This window comes from Pelophylax lessonae (assembly GCF_965119305.1).
Source record: "Pelophylax lessonae genome assembly, chromosome: 12".
In the NCBI taxonomy this organism is placed as follows: domain Eukaryota; kingdom Metazoa; phylum Chordata; class Amphibia; order Anura; family Ranidae; genus Pelophylax; species Pelophylax lessonae.
The window spans coordinates 206,331,064-206,355,735 of NC_138779.1; the positions used below are offsets into that span (position 1 = coordinate 206,331,064).

The 24,672-nt window shown below is 41.9% G+C and overlaps 1 protein-coding gene across 1 annotated transcript in view; it reads right to left on the reverse strand.

Annotated features, from left to right (window-relative positions):
* LOC309569002 (uncharacterized protein) overlaps positions 1–24,672 on the reverse strand; it is a gene marked incomplete at its 3' end in the record, with an annotated part of 112,617 nt that overhangs the window by 40,150 nt on the left and 47,795 nt on the right. Inside the window, exons 8-14 of the mRNA XM_082274763.1 lie at positions 20,859–21,289; positions 19,431–19,601; positions 18,983–19,074; positions 18,146–18,208; positions 17,549–17,687; positions 16,177–16,374; positions 14,830–14,958 (exon numbers count right to left, since the gene is read on the reverse strand). Of these exons, the coding sequence (XP_082130889.1) occupies positions 14,830–14,958; positions 16,177–16,374; positions 17,549–17,687; positions 18,146–18,208; positions 18,983–19,074; positions 19,431–19,601; positions 20,859–21,289 (1,223 nt within the window). The remainder of the gene's footprint in view (positions 1–14,829; positions 14,959–16,176; positions 16,375–17,548; positions 17,688–18,145; positions 18,209–18,982; positions 19,075–19,430; positions 19,602–20,858; positions 21,290–24,672) is intronic.

Here is a 24,672-nt window from a genome sequence, read left to right on the forward strand (position 1 = left end):
CAGTCGTGCGACGCCGTACCCAAACAAAATTTACGTCCTTTTTTTCCCACAAATAGAGCTTTCTTTTGGTGGTATATGATAACCTGTGCGATTTTTACTTTTTGCGCTATAAACAAAAAAAGAGTGTTTATTTTGAAAAAATAACAATATTTTTAAAAATTTTTTATATGAAATTCCCCCCCCAAAAAATGTAAAAATCAAAATTTTTTTAAATTTTTGGCCAATTTGTTTTCTGCTACCTATGTTTGGTAAAAAAAAATCACAATAAGCGTATTTTGATTGGTTTGCGCAAAAGTTATTGCATTTACTAACTAAGGGAAAGATTTCTGTCATTTTTGGTGTTTTTTTTTAACGCGTAATGGCGGCGATCTGCGATTTTTTTTGCGGGACTGCGACATTGCGGCGGACAGATGGGACCCTTGACTGACATTTTTGACACTTTTGGGGTTACCAGTGACATTACTGCAGTAATCCGTGCTATACATATGCACTGTTACTGTAAAAATGACACTGGCAGGGAAGGGGTTAATTTTATTGAAGAGGGAGGGGTTAATGTATGTCTGTAGCTTACTGACGTGTGGGGGGGGAGGTGACTGAGTGAGTCAGGGACAGATCGCATGTTCAGCTATGCTGAACCCTGCAATCTGACCCTGTCTGTCACTTAGGAGATCCGCCCGCTTTGTTTACACAAGCGGGCAGATCTCCAAACTAGATTCCCCGACGATCAGGGAAGAGCAGCGGCGATCACTGCTGCTCCTCCCCTGGCCCGACTCCCGCTGTGACTGAACACAACGGGAGCGAGCCTCCGGCGGCACACGCGCCGCCCAAAAGGGGCGGAGTCTAGCGACGATAACGAGCCACATTGCCACATCGCTGGACGATAACGAGCCACATTGCTGCGGTAGCAGCAATGTGAGCGGAGTTCAAGTGGTTAACTGACAATTGTGCGGTCATGCAATGCCGTACCCAAACAAAATGTACGTCCTTTTTTTCCCACAAACAGAGCTTTCTTTTGGTGGTATTTGATCACCTCTGCGCTTTTCATTTTTTGCGATATTAATAAAAACAGTGAAAAGTTTGCGAAAAAAATTGACATTTTCTACTTTGACAGTTAAAAAATATCCAATATATTCAATTTTTGGCATATATTTAGGCCAAAATCTATTTAGCTACATGTCTTTAACAAAAAAATTCTCAATGAGCGTATTTTTAACCACTTTAAGACCAGAAGATTTTACCCCATTCCTGACCAGGCTATATTTTGCGATTCGGCACTGCGTTACTTTAACGGACAATTGCACGGTCATGCGATGCTGTACCTAAATAAAATTGTTGTTCTTTTTTTCCCCACAAATAGAGCTTTCTTTTGGTGGTATTTGATCACCTGTGCGATTTTTAATTTTTGAAAAAAAGAGCGACAATTTTGAAAAAAAAAATATATACTTTTCACATTCTGATATGTAACATCCCCCCCCCCCCCCCAAAAAAAAAAAAATTATAAATCAAAATTTTTTAACATTTTAGGCCAATTTGTTTTCTGCTACATATTTTTGGTAAAAAAATCACAATAAGTGTATTTTGATTGGTTTCCGCAAAAGTCTTTGCTTTACTAACTACGGGAAAGATTTGTCATTTTTATTGTTTATTTTTTTTACTAGTAATGGCGGCGATCTGCGTTTTTTTTACGGGACTGCGACATTGCGGCGGACAGATCGGACCCCTAACTGATATTTTTGACACTTTTGGGGGGACCAGTGACATTACTACAGTAATCAGTGCTATAAATATGCATTGTTACTGTAATAATGACACTGGCAGGGAAGGGGTTAACATTCTTGGTGATCAAGGGATTAAATGTTTACTGACGTGTGTGGGGGGAGGGGATTGTGTGACACAGACACAGATCGCAGGTTCAGCTATGCTGAATCCTGTAATCTGTCCCTGCCTGTCACAGAGGAGATCCGCCCGCTTTGTTTACACAAGTGGGCGGATTTCCTCACTCTTTCCCCGACGATCGGGGAAGAGCGGCGGTGATCACTGCCTCTCCTCCCCTGGCCCGACTCCCGCTGTGTCTGAATACAACGGAAGTGAGCCTATGGCGGCGCGCGCGCGCCGCCGAGAGATGGAGGAGCCCAGCGTAGTAGGTCTACACCGCTGAACCCAGCCGAGCCACTCTGCTGCAGTAGCAGCAACGTGAGCGGTCGGCAAGTGGTTAAGTGCTGCCTCCCCTTTTTTCACAGGTTAGCGCACCCATATACCTTACACATCTTTTTCATATTGCACGTGAAGAATTATGAACTGCATGAACCCAGAGACAAAGTTCAATTCGTGGCCTTCACTAGAAACTCCTTCAGGAGACTCGTGTTCTGTTTCCATTGTTCATTTTTGAAGAGTGGTAAACCGTTGTTGACTAACCCTGGAGATAACAAACTATATTCTATGGTCTTTAAAAAAGAATTTATTACCCTGACCATGAGGTTGTTTTCCATACAAAGACATCTCCTAACAGACTTTACAAGGACAGCTGTCAAATGGGTTACCTAACTAACAGACCATTGTTTCAACTATGGAAAGGTAAACCACAGAGAAGCCATGGGAAGAAATTTTTTTTTAGATTTTCTGGTCATCATCAATTTAGAACTATTCAAACTGTATTTTTAAATGAATTTAATATGATCATAAGCATCTACAACCTCCTTGTTCCATCATATACCAAGAGGGGATGTGGAAATTATGGTTATATGGACAATTCTCCATTGAAAATTATATTATATCAGCTAGATAGTAGTTGATGATTAAAATTATATTCCATAGTTCAGATCCCATACCATGTCATGATTATATTATTTACTAGCATAATAATTCTCTAGTAAATAATCTTCTGATTTCACATGTGTCAAACAATTATAGTTCCAGGTTATTGTGTATCCATTTAGGTAATCTATAGGTAAATCACTTATTCTTAACTAAGAAATATATTAGTATGTATACTCATTAAACGGCGTTACCAGAACTGAACCTTTCCATGAGATATAACAGAAATATCAGATGCCCATGCCTGCACCATGAGAATATGGACAGATTTTCATTTTTGTTTATTACTACAAATTAATGTAGTAATTTTTATCACATATTTTTGCTCCCTGACATACATGGTGGTTAGAAGAGGTAGTTGCATAATTACACAACCAGTTAATGGTTATTTACCCCAACCAATGGGAAGAAGTTCCACCTTCTGGGTTCGGCTTATTATAATTTTTATGGCCTTTTTGTCCTATACAGCAGTGGTCCTCAACTCCGGTCCTCAGGGCCCACTAACAGGCCAGATTTTAAGTATTACCTTGGAGAGATGCAGACTAGAGTACTGCAATCACTGAGCAGCAAATTATATCACCTGGGATGTATTTCAGTTATCTTGCAAACCTGGCCTGTTATGGCACTTTTCCACTGCAAGTACCGGCTAGTACCGGCTCGGCTCTACTCGGCCCTGCTTGGCCCGGTTTGCTTTTCCACTGCGGTACCGCATGGTATAGTGTCGGAACGGTTCGGTACGGTACGGTATAGGTTTGCTTTTCCACTAAAGTAGTACTAAAGTTAAGTGGGTGGGGTAACAACGGGGTGGGTGTGATTCTCTGACCAATCAGTGGCTAGGAGTGACTGCATGCAAAGGATTGTGGGATATGGTACCAGTTTGGTACCTGTTGGAACCACAATCGAGTAGGTACTGTTTTTTCAGAGCCGTACCGCACCGCACCGTTCGGTTTCATGCAGTGGAAAAGCAAACCTATACCGTACCGTACCGAACCGTTCCGACCCTATACCATGCGGTACCGCAGTGGAAAAGCACAAAAGCGTGCCGAACCGGTACGGTTCCATGCAGTGGAAAAGCGCCAATAGTGGGCCCTGAGGACCAGGGTTGAGGACCACTGCTATACAGTATATAGGGCAGTGATGGCGAACCTTGGCACCCCAGATGTTTTTGAACTACATTTCCCCTGATGCTCATACACTCTGTGGTGTAGTTGAGCATCATGGGAAATGTAGTTCCAAAACATCTGGCATGCCAAGGTTCGCCATCACTGATATAGGGGAACCCAGACGAGACAGACACACACCCACATCCATACACACCCACACACATTCAGATACTCATTCACATTCATCATACTCCATCTTACCTCACACCCCCATTTTACGCCTGACACTCTGAAAAACTTTAAGGACGCCAGACGCAAGCTCCTCCTTAACCAGCCACCATTTTGGGAAAGGCAGTCATCTTAAGACTCTGGTAACAAGCATTTTGAGCCAGCAGCCATTTTGGAGTGGTAATTATGCATTATTGATTACATTGATTTTTGTTTCTTTGTATGCTATAAATATCATATGCTCAGGATATTTAGATTACCTTCCCCAGTTGTAACAGCCGTTGTAGATTTTTCTCTGAACTTTATTTTTGTTTTTATACATTTTTCCATTCTTGGTTTAGCGCTATATTAGTGAATTAGTCTCACGTTTTGCCATAGTCTAATCTCTCTCCAACTGCAGAGGAGTGACTGTTGGCTACACAATTTGCAGACAATTTTGTCTGATATATAAAACTCTTGATATATGGTTTTTACTCCTTCTGGGTAAAAGTAATCCTGTCCTTTGATTTACATTGCTGAGCCAAATCGACCCAACTAGCATTACAATTAAGTTTGTATTGTATGTGAGATTATATTTTTGTGTCACCCATATCTGACTATTTATTGTGAATACATGCCTTGTGAATATATATATATATATATATATATATATATATATATATATATATATATATATATATATCTCTCTTCCCTCTTTAGTCTGTATTCACTATGATTAGTATATGCTGTTAAAAAGAAAGTAATTGACTAAAAATAACTCGTTATACATCGTTCAGAATAATATTCTCCAGTGGCGGCCCGTCCATTGGGGTGCAGGGGCGCCGCCTCTCCTATCCATGCGTCCGGCCCCTAATCTACATGCAGGGCGCCGGAAGCATGGATTCCAATAGTGGATTTTTTTTTTGAAGGCTCTAATATGCTCTAATAGGCTTCAAAAAAGGGTGGGCTCAGGGCACAGAGCACTGCGCCCTGAGCCCACCCAGTTGTGTGACAATAGCGAATGAATATTCACTATTATCACACTGATTTCCCTCCCAGCCAATCAGGAAGCGGGTCATGAGGCTGAAAAGAGAAGCAATTTCGCTGGCCATTGGCCAGGAAGAGGGAGGAGTCGTACGTCCAGAGGAGACTCACAGCCGCTTGGGGAAGGAGCAGGTAAGGAAGCCAGCCCTCCGTCCCGGGAGGGGGGAGGAGGGAGGGGTGGTAGGTTTGATTGCCGGCCGGCCTGCCGGGGGGGGGGGGGGTGTTGGTTTTGCGCCCCCCCCCCAAATTTTCATTCACCAGCCGCCACTGATATTCTCGAACGTATAACGCACAACATCTTTGAGGGTGTATTGTTTTCAGATGAGCTCCAGTTGTTCTTGGTTGAGCTCCGTGTTACCTGGTTGGCTAGGTTTAGCCTTTGGGAATTCTTTTTCTGCTGTGTTTTTTCCTACCCCTCATGTTTGACACTGCTTTGGGACATCCCAGTGGTCAAGAAGATTCTGGTTAAAGGGATGTAAGGCTCCTACATGCTCATCCCTTTACCTCTATGTGAGTTACTACTTTTTATCGTCATATTAAACCTTTATTACACTAAGAGGCGCTTTCCTCTCTTCCTTTATTCCAATATGCAGAGCTGACTTCACTCCACCGGACAGTTTGCCCTGAGTGCCTTCCATCCACCCCTGGAACCATCTTGGACCCCCCTCCCCATTGGACTCTCAGATAGTCCTTCTTTTATGTCCTCTATTTCCAGGGACCTGCACATGGACTTTTAACCCCCCCCCTTGTGCCTTGCTTTGCTTTGATGTGTAATTGTGTCCAGAACACATATACTGACACACATCAATACCCGCTGTAGCAACATTGCTTGCACTACCTCTGAGCGCCAACACCCCCATATACTGTAACACACCAACTTAAGGCATCCCTGACCTGCACCATGCAGTGGAAGTTGAGATAAAAGTGTTTGGGTCCTAGAGAGCTTCATATATACAACACATGAGATAATAAAGAGGTGTAGCCACTTATTAACCCTTACATATAGCTAACTTTTGCTTATAAAAATGGGGATTCTTAGTTTGCATGTATCACAATACATGTTTTAGCCAGCCAACTGCGTCAAAGTGATCCCCCTCTGGCCAGTCCCTACTCTAAGGCCCCGTTCACATACAAGCGACGCTACTTCGCAACGTGACCTCCGAGGTCGCGGTGCGAGCAGCGCGCCGCGACCTCGAAGCGGCCGCCACGGACTTCATAACATTGAAGTCTATGGCGGTCTCCTCCAGGTCGCCCCAGAGAAGCTCAGGACCCTTTTTCTAAGTCGGAGCGACTTGTGTCGTTCCTATTGGAACGGGTCCGCAGCTTCCCTATGGGAGGCGACCTACGGCGACCTGTGAGGCGACCAGGTCGCCTCACATGGTCGCCTTAGTGTGAACGGGGACTAAGGAAAACAAAATGTGCAGCGCTGCACATTTTGTTTTTCTTTTGTATTCTAGCGCTGCACATTTTGTTTTTCTTTTGTATCCTAGCCCTGCACATTTTGTTTTTCTTTTGTATTTCTAGCGCTGCACATTTTGTTTTTCTTTTGTATTTTATCACTTTATGGTCTAGTGATTAGTGCTAGCTGCTTTTACACGTCCACAGTTAGCGCAGTATTTTTTATCTTTTTATCTATTGTCCAGTCCCTACTCTACCTTGCAGATTTGCTAACCTGTTATTTTCATAAACAGTGTATTGTTGGGAGTGTAGACATATAGTGGCAACTGGGGCAAATGGTTTATTAGGGGGGTTTCTTTTGTGACCCACCTAACCCCATAAGGCGATAAGCTTACTCCCTGGATCTTTGCAGGGAATAGATGCAGAAACTTACACCTGCCTCCCCGGACATGTGCAGTTTGGCCCAGCACGTGGGTGGTTGTGAGTTTCTGCACAAATCCCTTGAAATTAAAAGATGATGGTAAACTTCTAATCTACACCTAACAACTATACCTCCATTTTCTTCATTAGCTCATCCCCCAAAGCTATTGCCTTTGGTTTCACTTGACCCCCCCCCCCCCTTCTAGATTGTAAGCTCTAACGAGCAGGGCCCTCTAATTCATCCTGTATTGAATTGTATTGTAACTGTATTGTCTTCCCTCATATTGTAAAGCACTGCGCAAACTGTCGGCTCTATATAAATCCTGTATAATAATAATAATAATAATAGTCTGAAGGGTATTTTTTAATTTTTTATTTATTTTTTGCAGTTACATGTTAGATGATGGTAAACTTCTAATCTGATGGTGAGCATTACAATAGAAAATGCCCACCTAAATGATCCAGAGGAAGGCGAAAAACCTGTTTAAAGCATGATCTAATTTGCTTTAAAACTGAAAAAATTCCTTCCTGACCCCATAAGGCGATCGAATAACTCCCTGGATCTTGTCAGCGAATAGGTTCAGGAACTCATGCCTGCCTCCCCGGACACGTGTGGTTTGACCCAGCACGTGGGCAGGTCTGAGTTTCTGCACAAATTCCTTGAAATTAAAAGATGATGGTAAATGTCTAATCTGATGGGTGAGTGTTTTTAATTTTTAATTAATTTTTTGTTGTTAAATGTTAGATGATGGTAAACTTCTAATCTGATGGTGAGCATTACAATAGAAAATGCCCACCTAAATGATCCAGAGGAAGGCAAAAAACCGGTCTAAAGCATGGTCTAATTTGCTTTAAAACGGAAAAAATTCCTTCCTGACCCCATGAGGCGATCGGATAACTCCCTGGATCTTGTCAATGAATAGGTTCAGGAACTCATGCCTGCCTCCCCGGACACATGTGGTTTGGCCCAGCACGTGGGCAGTTGTGAGTTTCTGCATCTATTCCTTGACAAAAAAAGAGGATATTAAATTTCTGATCTGATCATGTGCTTTGCGATACAAGCTGCCCACCTAAATGATCCAGAGGAAGGCAAAAAACCCTTCTAAAGCATGGTCTAATTTGTTTTAAAAGGGAAAAAAATCCTTCCTGACCCCATAAGGGGATCGGATAACTCCCTGGATCTTGTCAGGTAATTGGTGCAGGAATTCATGCCTGACTCCACGGACACGTGTGGTTTGACCCAGCACATGGGTGAGTGGGAGTTTGTGTACCTATTACCTGACAAAAATAGATGATGGTAAACGGCTTACTTGCTGGTGAGCATTATAAGAGAAGCTGCCCAACTAAATGATCCAGAGGAAGGCGAAAAACCGGTCTAAAGCATGGTCGAATTTGCTTTAAAATGGAAAAAATTCCTTCCTGACCCCATAAGGCGATCGGATAACTCCCTGGATCTTGTCAGTGAATAGGTTCAGAAACTCATACCTGCCTCCCCGGACACGTGTGGTTTAACCCAGCACATGGGGGTAGGTGTGAGTTTCTGCACCTATTCCTTGACAAAAACAGAGGATATTAAATTTCTGATCTGATGGTGAGCTTTGCGATAGAAGCTCCCCACCAAAATGATCCAGAGGAAGGCAAAAAACCCTTCTAAAGCATGGTCTAATTTGTTTTAAAAGGGAAAAAAATCCTTCCTGACCCCATAAGGGGATCGGATAACTCCCTGGATCTTGTCAGGTAATTGGTGCAGGAATTCATGCCTGACTCCCTGGACACGTGTGGTTTGACCCAGCACATGGGTGAGTGGGAGTTTTCGTACCTATTACCTGACAAAAATAGATGATGGTAAACGGCTTACTTGCTGGTGAACATTATAAGAGAAGCTGCCCAACTAAATGATCCAGAGGAAGGCGAAAAACCGGTCTAAAGCATGGTCTAATTTGCTTTAAAACGGAAAAAATTCCTTCCTGACCCCATAAGGCGATCAGATAACTCCCTGGATCTTGTCAGTGAATAGGTTCAGAAACTCATACCTGCCTCCCGGACACGTGTGGTTTAACCCAGCACATGGGGGTAGGTGTGAGTTTCTGCACCTATTCCTTGAAATTAAAAGATGATGGTAAGCTTCTAATCTGAAGGGTAAGCGTTTTTATTTTTTTTTTGTTTGTTAGATGATGGTAAACTTCTAATCTGATGGTGAGCATTACAATAGAAACTGCCCACCTAAATGATCCAGAGGAAGGCAAAAAAACGGTCTAAAGCATGATCTAATTGGCTTTAAAACGGAAAAAATTCCTTCCTGACCCGATGAGGCGATCGGATAACTTCCTGGATCTTGTCAGCGAATAGGTTCAGGAACTCATGCCTGCCTCCCCGGACACGTGTGGTTTGACCCAGCACGTGGGCAGGTGAGAGTTTCTGCACCTATTCCTTGAAATTAAAAGATGATGGTAAACTTCTAATTTCAACGGGTAAGTTTTTAAAAAAATTTTTTGTTGTTGTTGTTTAATGTTAGATGATGGTAAACTTCTAATCTGATGGTGAGCATTACAATAGAAACTGCCCACCTAAATGATCCAGAGGAAGGCGAAAAAACGGTCTAAAGCATGATCTAATTCGCTTTAAAACTGAAAAAATTCCTTCCTGACCCCATGAGGCGATCGGATAACTCCCTGGATCTTGTCAGCGAATAGGTTCAGGAACTCATACCTGCCTCCCGGACACGTGTGGTTTGACCCAGCACGTGGGCAGGTGAGAAAAAAAAGAGTATAGTAAACTTCTGATCTGATCTGATCTGATCTGACAGAAGCTGCTCACCTAAATGAGCCAGAGGAAGGCAAAAAACTAAAGCACGGTCAAATTTGTTTTAAAAGGGAAAAAAATCCTTCTTGACCCCATATGGGGATGGGATAACTCCCTGGATCTTGTCGGGTAATTGGTGCAGGAATTCATGCCTGCCTCCCCGGACACATGTGGTTTGACCCAGCACATGGGCGAGTGGGAGTTTTTGCACCTATTACCTGACAAAAATAGATGATGGTAAAAGGTTTACTTGTTGGTGAGCATTATTTGAGAAGCTGCCCAACTACAAGAGCCAGAGGAAGGCGAAAAGCCATTCTAATGCATGGTCCAAGTTGTCTTAAAGCAGAAAAAAATCCTAACTGTCTCCCTAAGTGCTGCGAACATAGCGGCGGCATGGAGGCTTCAGCAGACATCAACTTCTCCATATCCAATCTTTCTGATGGTGGTAAGTCGGAAACCTGGAAAGAAAAAAGATATTTATGAATATTTCGGACATTGCAGAAAGTCTGTCCAATGCTTCAGTGAATTGCAACCCCTAATGTGTAGAGGATATTTCCAAATAGAAATCCCCAGAACCTTGACTGATCAGAAGACCAGTACTATTCTATTGGCAAATGTATATATTCGATAGAATATATTTCTCGCGCCTAGGAGTACCTAACCAGATGTGTGCTAAAGGTAGAGGTATAATATAAATAGTGTGTGGACTAAGCAGCTGCTATAAAATAGGAAGGTATACGTGTAGGTAGTTCCCAACTAATTGAGAAACGATATAGCGCTTGCTGATATGTGCAGGAACTAGCGGATTAAGTGTATGTAAAATTAAAATTGCATTACTAAAAACAGTTAAATTGGGCTAACCCCTATACAATACATATATAAATAAATAGACAATGGTGAATGTGCCAATAATCAAGTCCAAAATCAATACAATATCAAAGTGCAAAGTGATATATAACAGTTCATAGGTGGCCCGTTTGTAGTTTCTCAAACGAAAAAGGGGCCAGAAAAATGGAAAAAAGTGCTGGTGCTTGGTGTTTATTCCTCCAATGAGATAAAGTGTTCATATCATGCAGACACTGAGGGAAGATGTACACTCACCAAATAGGTTGGGTCTCTACTGCCTTACGGTAAAGAGACCATCAGAGCTTTGTGTGACCCTCCAGGTCTGGATGGCAACAACTGCTGGGCTCCTCTCCCTCTTTAACCAGGATCCCCCAGGCGGGATATGCGGGCTCCGTGCGGTTCCTCCGGTGGTGTATGGGGAAACAAGGAGGAGGCTCCAGATAGTGCCGTATCGTTTAAAACGAATTTATTGTGCCAAAAAGTAAAATTACATTAAAATAACGCTGTGCAATCCCTATGATGGATGTCTGTAGCGTGGAGAGCGGTTTGCGTTCCAGCTGACTTCCGGGTTTGACGGCGTGCGTTCCACCTGACGCGCGTTTCGTCAGAGCGTAGTGACGTCTTCAGAGGTGGAGACGTGCGCTCATTGGGGACTGATGTGCGCCTCCCTCTGCTCCTCCCATTCCAGGATTTATTCTACCCGGCGTATGGCGTTACCTAGTAACGGAAGAACTGCTCAGTACCATGAATGGTATATGAGCCGTGAGAGAGGCATTTGGCTGCGCACTCGTATTTACATATTACTAAATACATTCCTGCGGGTCTGCTTACTTTATTCAATACAATTTTAATTCATTCTTCAGCTCATTCTGTCTGTAGTGAACTTATTCACTCAGTAATGGCATATTAAAACTTGACATATGTAACTCACTAAGAGGATAAATTAAGAATATTTCAGTATTGCAATAATACATAAATAAATCGTGGCATATAAAATATACATATATATATAAATCGTGACTTGTGAATTATACATGAACAATATACACATTATAGTGAGGTCATGAAATACACTATTACAGTGCATGTGATCAAAATAATTATATTTGTGTTGATGTGAAAAAGTGCTATTAGTGCTGAATGATAATAATGCTACCTATGTGAATAGGTATTGAATACATTATTTGTGCTTATTTAAAGTGAAATGTGATATATATAAATAGGGGTGGACAAAGATAAAAATATAAATAGCTCTGTAATTTTAATAACAGTTAAAAGTTCATATTAAAATATTGTTACGGATCAGAAATGAAACAATTGAGGTCCATGTCTATGTTTAAACCCAGGGTCTGGAGTGTCGATAAGTCATAAATCCACCTGGATTTGCTCTGTGATACAGCTATCCTCATGTTTTTTCCTCGCCAATTGTACTCAATCCTATCAATCCCACACGCAGACAATAGTGTGGGGTCTTGGTTGTGTACTAGGCGGAAATGGTTGGAGACGCTGTGATTTTTGAATCCCTTGCGGATATTGTCAATATGTTCTCCTAGTCGTACCCTTAACCTCCCTGGCGGTATGATTATGTCTGGAATTACATACCAAAAGCGGTACAATTCTTTTCATGGAAATTTGGCGTTATGTATTATAGTCCTACAATTCTTAGTAATTACTGACTTAAACCTGACCAAAACAAGACTCTAGTAGACATCCCAGATGTGATAAATTTGAAACACAAACGCATGAATTATAATCGAATCAATAATATTATTTTATTATTTAATATATAATATATATAATAAAATTATATTATTGATTAGATTATAATTCATGCATTATATATTATATATAGATATGTGTGTGTGTATATATATATATATATATATATATATATATATATATATATATATATATATATATATATATATATATATATATATATATATATATATATATATACATATATATATATATATATATACACACACATATATATATATATAATATATAACGCATGAATTATAATTGAATCAATAATATCATTTTATATATATATATATATATATATATATATATATATATATATATATATATATATATATATATATATATATATATGTGTGTGTGTGTGTGCATATTATATATATATATATATATATATATATATATGCATATGCACATATATATATATATATATATATATATATATGCATGCATATATATATATATATATATATATATATATATATATGCATATATATATATATATATATATATGCATATGCATATATATATATGCATATGCATATATATATATATATATATATATATATATATATATATATATATATATATATATATATACATATATATATATATATATATGCATATATATATATATAATATAATATAAAGTGTGTTTTGTGTAACGTTTTTTTTTTTTGTTTTTTTTTGAATTTCCCTCCCTAGTTCCGCTCCCATGCAGCATTGCTGCTGCAGGGAACGGAACTAGGAAGTGATCGTACCGACGGAGGGACGGAGGAGCGGCGGGACTCTCGGCTGGTGGTCGCAGCAATGAGAGATCATCGCTGGATCGTCAGGAGAAGGTCAGAGAACACCGCTGCGCTCTCTGCAATCCACCCCGAGCGCGACTCGGGGGTTACCGCTCCTGCAATGAAAAATCAACCCCGAGTCACGCTCGGGATTACCGCTAAGGCGGTTAATTTTCTGGTGGTACGTCCCACGTATTGGAGCCCACAAGGGCAGGTTAATAAGTAAGTTACGTGGGTGCTTTCACAGGTAATAAGTTTTTTGATGCTATAACTTTTTCCTGTGACCCTAGATTGAAATTCCACAGTTTTACGTTTCCGGTTTTTGACTGTTTTGCATGTTTTGCATTTACCGCAGGAAAAGAATCCTTTGTGTTCAAAAAACGGGATAAGTTTCTTTGGGGGTTCAGGTACATTTTTGACCACCCTATCTTTCAAGTTACGTCCCTTTCTGTAGACAAACTTTGGGCGAGGAGGTAGTATTTCTTTCAGTTTTTCATCCCTCAGGAGAATAGGCCAGTGGTTGTGTATAATTTGTTCGACCTCTTTATATCTAGTATTACTTGACTTGATTATTGGCACATTCACCATTTGTCTATTTATTTATATATGTATTGTATAGGGGTTAGCCCAATTTTACTGCTTTTAGTAATGCAATTTTAATTTTACATACACTTAATCCGCTAGTTCCTGCACATATCAGCAAGCGCTATATCGTTTCTCAATTAGTTGGGAACTACCTACACTATTCTAGCGTAATATAGTGCTGTTTGCGCCCTTGCAAACGACAAAGTCAATAGGGTACATATTAGTGATCGACCAATATCGTTTTTTTGTTATTTTGGCCAATGCATATCGGTATCGGCCGATATTTTCATACATTTACCTTTTTTTTTTTCATTTGACAGGTACTCTTGTGGAGGAATTATGGGGGTCTAAAAGACCTCAAACCCCTCCTCTGCACTTAAAAGCATTCAAAACACCAAGTTTGGCTGTTTTGAATACTGTAATTGAATACTGTAATTTTTTTTAATCTGGCGCCAGTACCTGGAAGTAATGTCATGACATCATGACATCCTCATGGAGACCCGATCAGAGTCGAATGCGGCTTTGATCGGGTCTTTGGCGGGTGTGCCGGCTGGTTGCCCGGGTCTCCCGGTGGGACGGGAGACCCGGGCGAGCCACGGAAGGCGGCGGGAGGGGCGGGACGTCCCCTCCCGCTCCTTGTAATGACAGCCGAGTGGCTTCTCAGCCGCATTGGTTGTCATTACAAGACAGCCGACCGTCTGCTATGGACGCCGGTACCGTGGTGATGCCTCTATCTGCAGGCATCACTCCGGTACAAGCACTTTCCAAAATATCGGTAATATCGGCCACCTTGGTGAAAGTGCAGATCGGCCCTCGATATATCAGCTTTGCCGATAATCGGTCGATCTCTAGTACATATGCGCTATGCGCTGTATGCATGTAAACGTTATAACTAAGATTGCATGCGTACATTGTACAGACAAGGTTTTACGTAGAATCTTGCTGCCAGCCAGATCCTAGTTAAAATCCTTATGCCCTATGTGAACGGGGCCAAAAAGTCTGACTGCTTTTATTACCCTCCCCCTCTAATGTGCTTAGATTATTATTTTAATACTTACTGATGACGAAACAGGGGCCTGCTGTGACATCACTGCCAGCAAAGTCTTCCAGCTGACAGTCTTGAAATACGGATGTAGTCTTAATTTTTTAACCATCTTGCGTCGCTTCTCTTGACAAATCTCCAGGAGCTGTAATCACAAAAGGAATATAAAATGAAACAACGATCACACAATAACAATAGGGGGCCTGAACAAACCAACTTGGAATATTTGATCCTGATAGTTGCATGTGTCAGCCTGCCTAGTTATGATTTTTTTAACTTGCCACTATGTTGTTCTAGAATCGTATCATGGGTGTTGGACACTGTTTGTGTATATTAAATCATCAGCGTTACGTTCATCTTTTTTAAAAAGGTTTTAAATGCACAGGTAAAAACAAAATGTGCATTTATTATTTTTTTAATAGGAGCCTGTAAAGCACTGCACTCGTGATTAGAAGATCGCAGGTGCAATCTGGGGCTCCTGCACACTGTCAGTGTAGCTGTCTGCCCACACCTCATCCAGGCAGGCAGTTACTGATAGGAAGAATCAATGAACCACTAGTGCTCTGGTAGTTCAAGAGCTATAAGCCGTCAGCTGCAATGGCTGATGGTTGTTGTAGTTCTTCCATTCATAGAGCTCTAAATGACATGGCAGGGTGGCCAGAGCCCACACGGCCACAGGTTTTTTCTATATTGTGACAGCGGGTGCTGGGAGAGGATCTCAGGCCTGCTGGCACAATAGGGGTTCGGGGGGGGGGGGTGCATCAATAGCATATTACACCCTGAATTCAGGTGTAGTATGTTATATAAGATGAACCTCTCCTTTAGTGTATGTATTGCTAATGTAAAAAGTCTAATAAGAGTGCCAGACCTAAGGTCTAAGAGTCCAGAATCTTTTAATATTGGTGTCTTTTCACAGTAAAGAAGCAGAAAACACCCAACGTGCTTCAGGGCTTAGTGATCCTTCCCTTTCTTCAGGGGACTCTATGTAGTTAGGAAGACTCAGAAATGGCACAGTCACCGGGGGTTCATTATTTGCAGGGTAAACAATGGAGTATTCATACCCTGCATTGATCTAACAGCAAAACGCTAATAACTAACTCAACATACTGTATTTAACAGTTAATACCAAATCTTTACATGCATCCTCTGCAAGAGGAGTTAATTTTTAGTGAGATACTTTATATGACACTTCTACTGATAAAGGGACATAGGGACTGTTGCTCTCCTTATGACAACACTGATCAGGTGGCTATAGTGTATGCAGATCCTTCCGCTTAGCAGCAAGTTTGCTTTCACTGCACTAATGTATGTAGGTAGGAACATGCAAAATATTAAGTAAATCTAATGTTCTGTAAATACTTACTGTCTCCAAGAGGTCACGGAGGTCCGGGTCCATTTGGCAAGGATAAATAGGTTTGGTTTTCATCACCTTGTCCTTTACAAGACGTAAGCTTTTCTCGTAGCCGGTAAGGAATGGGTGTTTGCCAAACGCCATTTCATAAACGATTAATCCCAGTGAGAAATAATCTGCTGTCGTGTTGTATCGTTGGAAGGAAAGGACCTGTTATTAGAGAGAGGATAAAGATTAGAACATTCAGGATAGGCAGAGCACAGAGGTGGCGGCACGTTGACATAAGTCATGTTTGACGCCTCTTAGCGCTCCAGATCCTATAACCAGTTTTAAATATGAAATAGTGGCGGACTTGATAAAAATAGGTCCATACAAGTTTAGGTGGAACTTGAGAAGATTGAAGGGGGGGCTTAATTATTCCTTTTTAAGGAGGCAGAGAAGGTCTACTGACCCTAGTAGCCCAATGTTCACAAGCGCTCACCATAGAAAGTGAGCAGTCGGTATAGCTTTCATCTCATGTGGATCTCTGCCTTTGGGTCCTGCCCTGTGGTAGAGCAGCCAATGGTGCAGCCATCATCTGGATCCTACAAAGAAGGCAGTTACGACCATCTGCGTACATGCAGCATTAATGTTGCTTGCAAGGTACCGCCAACACTTCTGCAGGATTCAGAACATTCCACCATTTGTTGGGGAAATCCACTGAAAGCAACTGGGGCACAAATGTAGATATTTTCTACTAAAGGCCCGTACACACGCACCGATTGTTGGCCGACCGATCGGCCGACTTTTGTCCAGTGTTGTTGTGTCGGTTGAAATGTGCTCTAGATTTGCACTGGACTTTTGTTGGCCGACAGAAACCAACTTCAAAGTTATGTCATGTGATGGTTAACTTTCCGTGTGTTTTTTCTTCTCTGAGCATGCCCAGTTTTTACTCATCTGAATTTTGTCTGCCGAAACCTGTACTGACTGACGAACAATCGGCCGTTTTGTTGACGGCCAACAAAAATTTTATAGCATGCACACCAGATTTTGTTCGGCCGAAAAGTCGCAGTCGGTTGTCTGAAGCATCATACTAACAAGCCGACAATAGGCCGATTGGACGTTGGCCGTAAATTTACGGCCAACAATCGGTGCGTGTGTATGGGCCTTTAGAGCTCAACTTTCAACTTCACACTAAATTAGAGTGAATTAGTAATAGATCCAGTACTGATTTTTTATTTTTTTTTTGTTCTTATTGACCAGAGCTGCCATTTTGCCAAAGCCCAGGGAAAGCAGAGCTACGTAGTGTAGGACAATTTGTTGGGTATTTATATTTGACTAAAGTTCCACCATAACTCTTCTATAATGAAGATTTGTATAATACAACAGTAAACACATTACTTACTTCTGGAGCCATGTAGTGTAGTGTGCCTGCGGGTCCAATAGTCTTGTAGATTGCTGAGAGACCCATTACTGCCATGCCGAAATCTCCAATCCTTGCATGGCCGTTATGGTCCAGAAGAATATTTTCTGGCTTTAGATCTCTGTAGAAAAAAAATGAATGGAGAGTAAGCACCATTTGTCAGACAATAAAGAGACATTCAAATATATATTCAAAGAAAATGTCAGTCATGGGTTGCTGTCAGCTTCTTTTATCTCTTCCTGCAGTGAGATATGTGGACCTGAGTTCCCAGCCCTGCCCACTTACTATAGTCATTATGGGAAGCTCCCACTTCCTTGCTGGAATTAGTTTTCCAGTTCGTATTCTTTATAAGAGTATTAAAGCTCACTCCTGTAATCATGCTGCAGAGGAGGACTCTTTTTTTTTTTTTCTTTTGGAAGCAGTGGCCTCTCTTCACAGGTCCTCTGATATATCAACAAGACCATATGAAAAGGGGAGGCAACTGGGGTTTTTCCAGATTCACAAAGAAATGACAGAAGGCGGTTGTGATTCCACCCATAGCTACAAATAACAATTTTGGGGAAGTGACCCAGTCTTTACCTGTGTATGATCCACTTGGAATGAAGGTGCTGCAAGCCGCAAAGCATTTCCGCAGTGAGTAATCTGTAGGAGAGAGAGAGACATAGATTAGCATTTATAAACAAATATGTATACAGCGCTATATAAAATCAAATAAAGTGACAATGTGCATCATATAAATCAATAAACTTGCTTAAAGTGCAATATATATTCCTCTTAAGTGCAATATATAATGTCCAAAAAGTGCATAAGGGTCCACTAAAATATAAATATAACCGTGGGTTAAAATTCAATGAAGTGCTTGATAGATGTTTCATATAAAAGTGCAAGTGACACCACCACCGTTTAGCCACCAGATGGCCTCTCACCTCACTGAAGCATTAAATCAGCGTTGAATCCTCAATAAAACCAGTATAGGGAATAACACTTCCTGAATCGATCTCACTGAAGCATTAAACCAGCATTGAATCCTCAATACGACCAGTATAGGGAATGCCACTTCCTGAATCGATCTCTCACCATCCCATGGACATTATATGTGAATAAAGATAATGAGGCATCTAAGTGTACACTGCTATTATCCTTTAATTGATTCACATTCAAAGTAGAATTGCACTCACATGAATCGGCACAATGGGCTTGTGCGGACCGTACACGCCAAAAACAGTAGCTATCGGGAGCCGTGCTGGTGGGTCACTGGTCGTCCGTCCAGGTCTCCTCCCCCTATACGCGTGGCGTCTTACGTGTTCGCGACACGACTTTCTCAGTAGGGTTAGCATTTGCCATCCTTAAGGACTAATGGAAACTAAAGATAAACTGGGAGACTACTTTCTATAGGTATTGTAGGTAGACACTTACCTTAATTTTTCGCCTTCGATTTGTCCATGATTTTCCATCAGGGTACGTAGGTCTCCTCCGCTCATAAGCTCCAACACGTAAAAAAGGTAATCCTGTGTGAAAAGAAGGGATACAGGTTAAAAACTGTAGATCTCATTTTGTGGGGGAATTTATAGAAGGGCTATGCGGTGTGGGATCATAGCTCTAAAGTTGGGACAATTTATAGTTGGCTTCAATTGTAAATTCTCAATCTAGTTCTCAGAAGTAGCTCTGCACCATCTCAAAGGAACGCCAGACCGAGAAAATAGATAAGCTGCCATCGCTAGACTTTCCTCATGGAAATCCTAGTTTCCTGACCCAGTGATTTTATTACTTTCTGGTTCATTGTCCTCAAAGATGATTGCAGATTGGCAGTCCTAATGGACAGCAATAATAGGTGATGAAAAAAGTGGAAGAAGACAATACTTACTTTTGTTTCAAAGGAGCCGTAGAGTTGGGTTACGAAGGGACTGTCTTTGACTTTCTTTAACACCTGAAGTTCTGTGTAAGTGATTTTGGGATCCACCTCGCTTAATCTTCTCTTACTGGTCATCTTTACTGCTACCTGTTGGCCAGTTGCTTTATGAGATGCCAGAACAACCTAAAGTAGATAGAGAGACAGGACATTAGTATTAAAGCTCATGATTGCTCTTGGTCCAAAAAATGTGCATATCCGGAGAGTTTAGCCCTTAGGGCTTGTTCGCCCTTACAAAGAAATATAATGAAAAGGAGAATAACCGGCATTTTAACTACTTGCTGACCGCCGCAAGTAAATATACTGCGGCGGTCAGCCCCGGCCAGGCAAAGTGACGTATATATACGTCACTAGCCTGCCACCGGCTTGTGAGCCAATAGCGGGCGAGCGCGCGCCCGCTGAGGCGCGCGTCCGCCACGGCTCGTTCACCAAGCAGTCAGTGCGTGTGACCGGCGGACCCGATGTCCGCCGGTCACTCGCCGATCGTCGGTAGAGAGGGAGAAAGGCAGGCGGCTAATGTAAACAAAGCCGCCTGTCATTCTCCCCTGTGTAAAAATGGAGATCAGACGGTTCTACTATGTAGAACCGTTGATCTCTGTTTTTACAATAGTAGACATGTCCAATCACAGTTAGAAACACGCCCCTAGGACACACTTAACCCCTCCCTCTCCAATACAGTTAACCCCTTCCCTGCCAGTGCCATTTTTACAGTAACAGTGCATATGTATAGCACTGATTACTGCAGTAATGTCACTGGTAACCCCAAAAGTGTCAAAAATGTCAGTCAAGGGTCCGATCTGTCCACTGCAATGTCGCAGTACCGCAAAAAAAATCGCAGATCGCCGCCATTACTCGTTAAAAAAAAAAAAAACACCAAAAATGACAAAAATCTTTCCCTTTGTTAGTAAACGCGATAACTTTTGCGCAAACCAATCAAAATACGCTTTTTGCAATTTTTTTTTACCAAACATATGTAGCATAAAACAAATTGGCCAAAAATGTTAAAAAATTTAGATTTTTACATTTTTTTGGGGGGAATTTCATATAAAAAAAATGTGAAAAATATTGTTATTTTTGCAAAATTTACGCTCTTTTTTTGTTTATAGCGCATGATCAAAAAATCACACAGGTGATCAAATACCACCAAAAGAAAGCTCTGTTTTAGGAAAAAAATTACGTCAAATTAGTTTAGGTACAGCGTCACACGACCGCGCAATTGTCCGTTAAAGTCACGCAGTAAAAAATCGCGAAAAAAACCCTGGTCAGGAAGGGGGTAAAACCTTCCGGGGCTTAAGTGGTTAATGCATTGTAATGCATTACAGCCTATGCATTATGCACAGATTAGCATGACAAGCCCTTGGGTAAATTGTTGTTTTTACTTACCTTCCCAAAGTGCCCTTCTCCAAGTAGCTTATGGAATGTGAAGTCATCCATGGACATCACACCTGACTTATCGATCATGGTCCTGATGGATCGGACCGGTGGAATTGACGTTGTGTTCGTTGCAAGCTTGTTTTTGCAGTCGTTGGTTGAGGAACCTGTTGGAGATGGTTCACTCTCCAAAGCAATGATAACTCCAGTCGATGGTGCGAGCTCTCTGACGCTGTTGGTATCTTCGCATTGAACTGGCTCATTTTTCTGGTTGCTGTTTGCAGCACTGATGGCTGGAGCCTGTGGAATGGTGACTCGATCCTGTGGTTGTCCACTTTCACCACTGGCTGGTGCCAGTGCAGTTGGCTTGCCGACATTAGTGGATGGAGACAATGGCTTCAGCACAGCCAGCAATTTGACTTTGGGGCAATCATCATTTACCACTATAAAGAGGGAAAAAATTTTATTTTTTCTTCCTATTTACGCATTCTTACACATTATTCATTTATGTTACATTGAATCTGCAGACATTTATACTGATTTTTGTTTACACATGTGAGTGTGATTTGTGTTATGTAAGAAAATTAGCCCTGTGTATAGTACTGTCTGGAACACGCTTCTTTTTATATTGGGCAATCGTCTACAAACATGGACAACATGATAGTCTGGAGCCCTAGAAGTCAGTCAGTTCTTGAAAAACCCCTAAATACCCATACTTTAACTTTCAGGTGCCCCAAAGATAGTATTCCTAATCTGATATCTCACAGCACAGAGATCTGGGGGTCAAAAACCACCGGTCTGCTAATAGAGAGCAGCCATATTGGTTCATTACATATGAAGGTTGTGCTTCCTACTTAGTAGTGTTTTTTCAGTTGGATCCATGAGACAGCCAACCGAATGCCCTACTGAAGGAGCACCAACAGCAGGTTGACAATGCTACTGCTAGGAAGTACTGTTCTGGGTGGGACCTTCATGCCAATCACATTATGCCTATGTAATGAGCCCTAATACCCACATGTTGAACATATACCTAAATGGCATCTAAGGTTTTTGGGCTGAGAGAGTGCTCACTGTTGCTTCCAGCACAGCTCTGGGTTTCTGGTTATGGGGGTTTAAAATGCTACTGATCACTAATGTTGTGGGATTGCTTTAGGGCAGTGATGGCGAACCCTGGCACCCCAGATGTTTTGGAACTACATTTCCGATGATGCTCATGCACTCTGCAGTGTAATTGAGCATCATGGGAAATGTAGTTCCAAAACATCTGGGGTGCCAAGGTTCGCCATCACTGCTTTAGGGTGTTTAAAGCAGAGTTCCACCCAAAAGTGGGACCTCTGCTTATCTGATTTCTTCTCCTCCGGTGCCACATTTGGCACCTTTTGGGGGAGAAGATCGAGTTCAGCCCCCCTCCTTCTTCCTCCTCTTTCCCCTCCTGCCGGGCCAGTAAGAGAGTGCAGCAAACTTCGCACATTTGCAGTAGGGAACCGGCTGTGAAGCCCGCAAGGCTTCACTGCCGGATTCCCTTACCGGCAATGGCGGCGGTAGTCCCCGCGAGCCAATAGAAACACCCGCTGGGGTGCCGACATTGCTGGATTCCAGAACGGGTGAGTGTCCTAATTTTAAAAGTCAGCAGCTACAGTATGTGTAGCTGCTGACTTTCAATTTTTGGAGGGGGGGGAAGGTGGGCGAAACTCCACTTTAAAGTGCTTCTATGGGCTTTAAAGTGCTTCTATAGGCTAAAGGTTTTTAATGTATAAAAGTAAAAGACTTTCAGTGTGCAGCTCCTACCTAAGCACCCCCCCCCCCAATACTTACCTAAGCCTGATCTCTATCCAGCAATGTGCATGAGAGCAGTGGCTCTCCTGGGTTTCTATCCTCATTGGCTGAGATGCTACAGAAGGAGCCATTGGCTCCCGCTGCTGTCAATTACAGCCAGTGGGTGGGGGGGGGGTGTTTGGGCAGGGCTGTGCCATGCTCTGTGTCCTATGGGAGCACACAGCAGGTGGGGGGGGGGGGGCAGAGTGCTGGCGGGGGACCCCAGGAGAGCAGGATCAGGGCTGCTCTGTGCAAAACCATTACACAGGTATGTATGTTAAATATGCCTTTACAATAACTTTAAAGTGTTTTTTAATTGTTTTGGGTTTATCAATGACATCTAGCCATTGCACAAAATGCAGTTTCAGTGTAATAACGTTTCATCCTCCAGGGGTCTTTTTTACCCCTAATAATGGAAGACTTGAACTCGGCTTCAATTGGTGACTTTTAAAGGCTAATTGCACCGCTAACCACTTCAATAACAGCATGTTTCTTTATTTCCATATAAATGTGGCAAAAAAACCCACCTTGGGGTGCCCACTTTCCAAAAAGGGGTCATTTTTGGGGTGTTTTTAGAATGTATTTGATATGTTTTATAACAGAAAGTAAAATAAAGGGTCTTTTTTTTTTTAATTGTTTAGTCTTTTTTTTTCATTTGTTTCGTTAAAATTAATAGTAAAAAAGTGCTTATTAACCGCTTGCCGACTGCGCACAGTATATTTACTGCGGTAGTCAGCCCCGGCCAGGCAGAGTGACGTAGGTCTACTTCGCTAGCCTGTCACCGGGTTTTGAGCCAATAGCGGGCGAGCGCGCGCCTACTGAGGCGCGCGCCCGCCTCGGCTCGTTCACAGAGGAGTCCGGGCATGTGACCGGCGGACCCAATGTCCGCCGGTCACACTACGATCGTCGGTAGAGCGGGAGAAAGGCGGGCGGCTTATGTAAACAAGCCGCCTGTCATTCTCCCCTGTGTAAAAATGGAGATCAGACGGTTCTACTATGTAGAACCGTTGATCTCTGTTTTTACAGTAGTAGCCATGTCCAATCACAGTTAGAAGCACGCCCCTAGGACACACTTAACCCCTCCCTCTCCAATACAGTTAACCCCTTCCCTGCCAGTGTCATTTTTACAGTAACAGTGCATATGTATAGCACTGATTACAGCAGTAATGTCACTGGTAACCCCAAAAGTGTCAAAAATGTCAGTCAAGGGTCCGATCTGTCCGCCGCAATGTCGCAGTACCGCAAAAAAAATCGCAGATCGCCGCCATTACTCGTTAAAAAAAAAAACAACAAAAATGACAAAAATCTTTCCCTTTGTTAGTAAACGCGATAACTTTTGCGCAAACCAATCAAAATACGCTTTTTGCGATTTTTTTTTTTTTTTTACCAAACATATGTAGCACAAAACAAATTGGCTGAAAATTTTAAAAAATTTAGATTTTTACATTTTTTTGGGGAATTTCATATAAAAAAATTTGAAAAATATTGTTATTTTTGCAAAATTTACGCTCTTTTTTTTGTTTATAGCGCATGATCAAAAAATCGCACAGGTGATCAAATACCACCAAAAGAAAGCTCTGTTTGTGGGAAAAAAAGGACGTCAAATTAATTTAGGTACAGTGTCGCACGACCGCGCAATTGTACGTTAAAGTCACGCAGTAAAAAATCGCAAAAAACCCCCTGGTCAGGAAGGGGGTAAAATCTTCCGGGGCTTAAGTGGTTAAATGCCACCAAAAGAAAGCTCTATGGGGGAGATTCACTAAAACTGGCACACCCAAAATCTGGTGCAGCTGTGTATAGTAGCCATTTAGCTTCTAACTTCAGCTTGTTCAATTAAAGTGTGACAATAAGCCCCCCGTTCACACTGAGGATGGGTTTGAAATTGTGGCCGCTCAGCTGAACTCGCACAATTTCAAACCCGCATTTCAGTGCGATTTCTGTGGCGATTTGACAGACATCTATGCAGGTTCACGCACAGATATCTATTGAAATTGCCCCTGAAGTTGCCAAA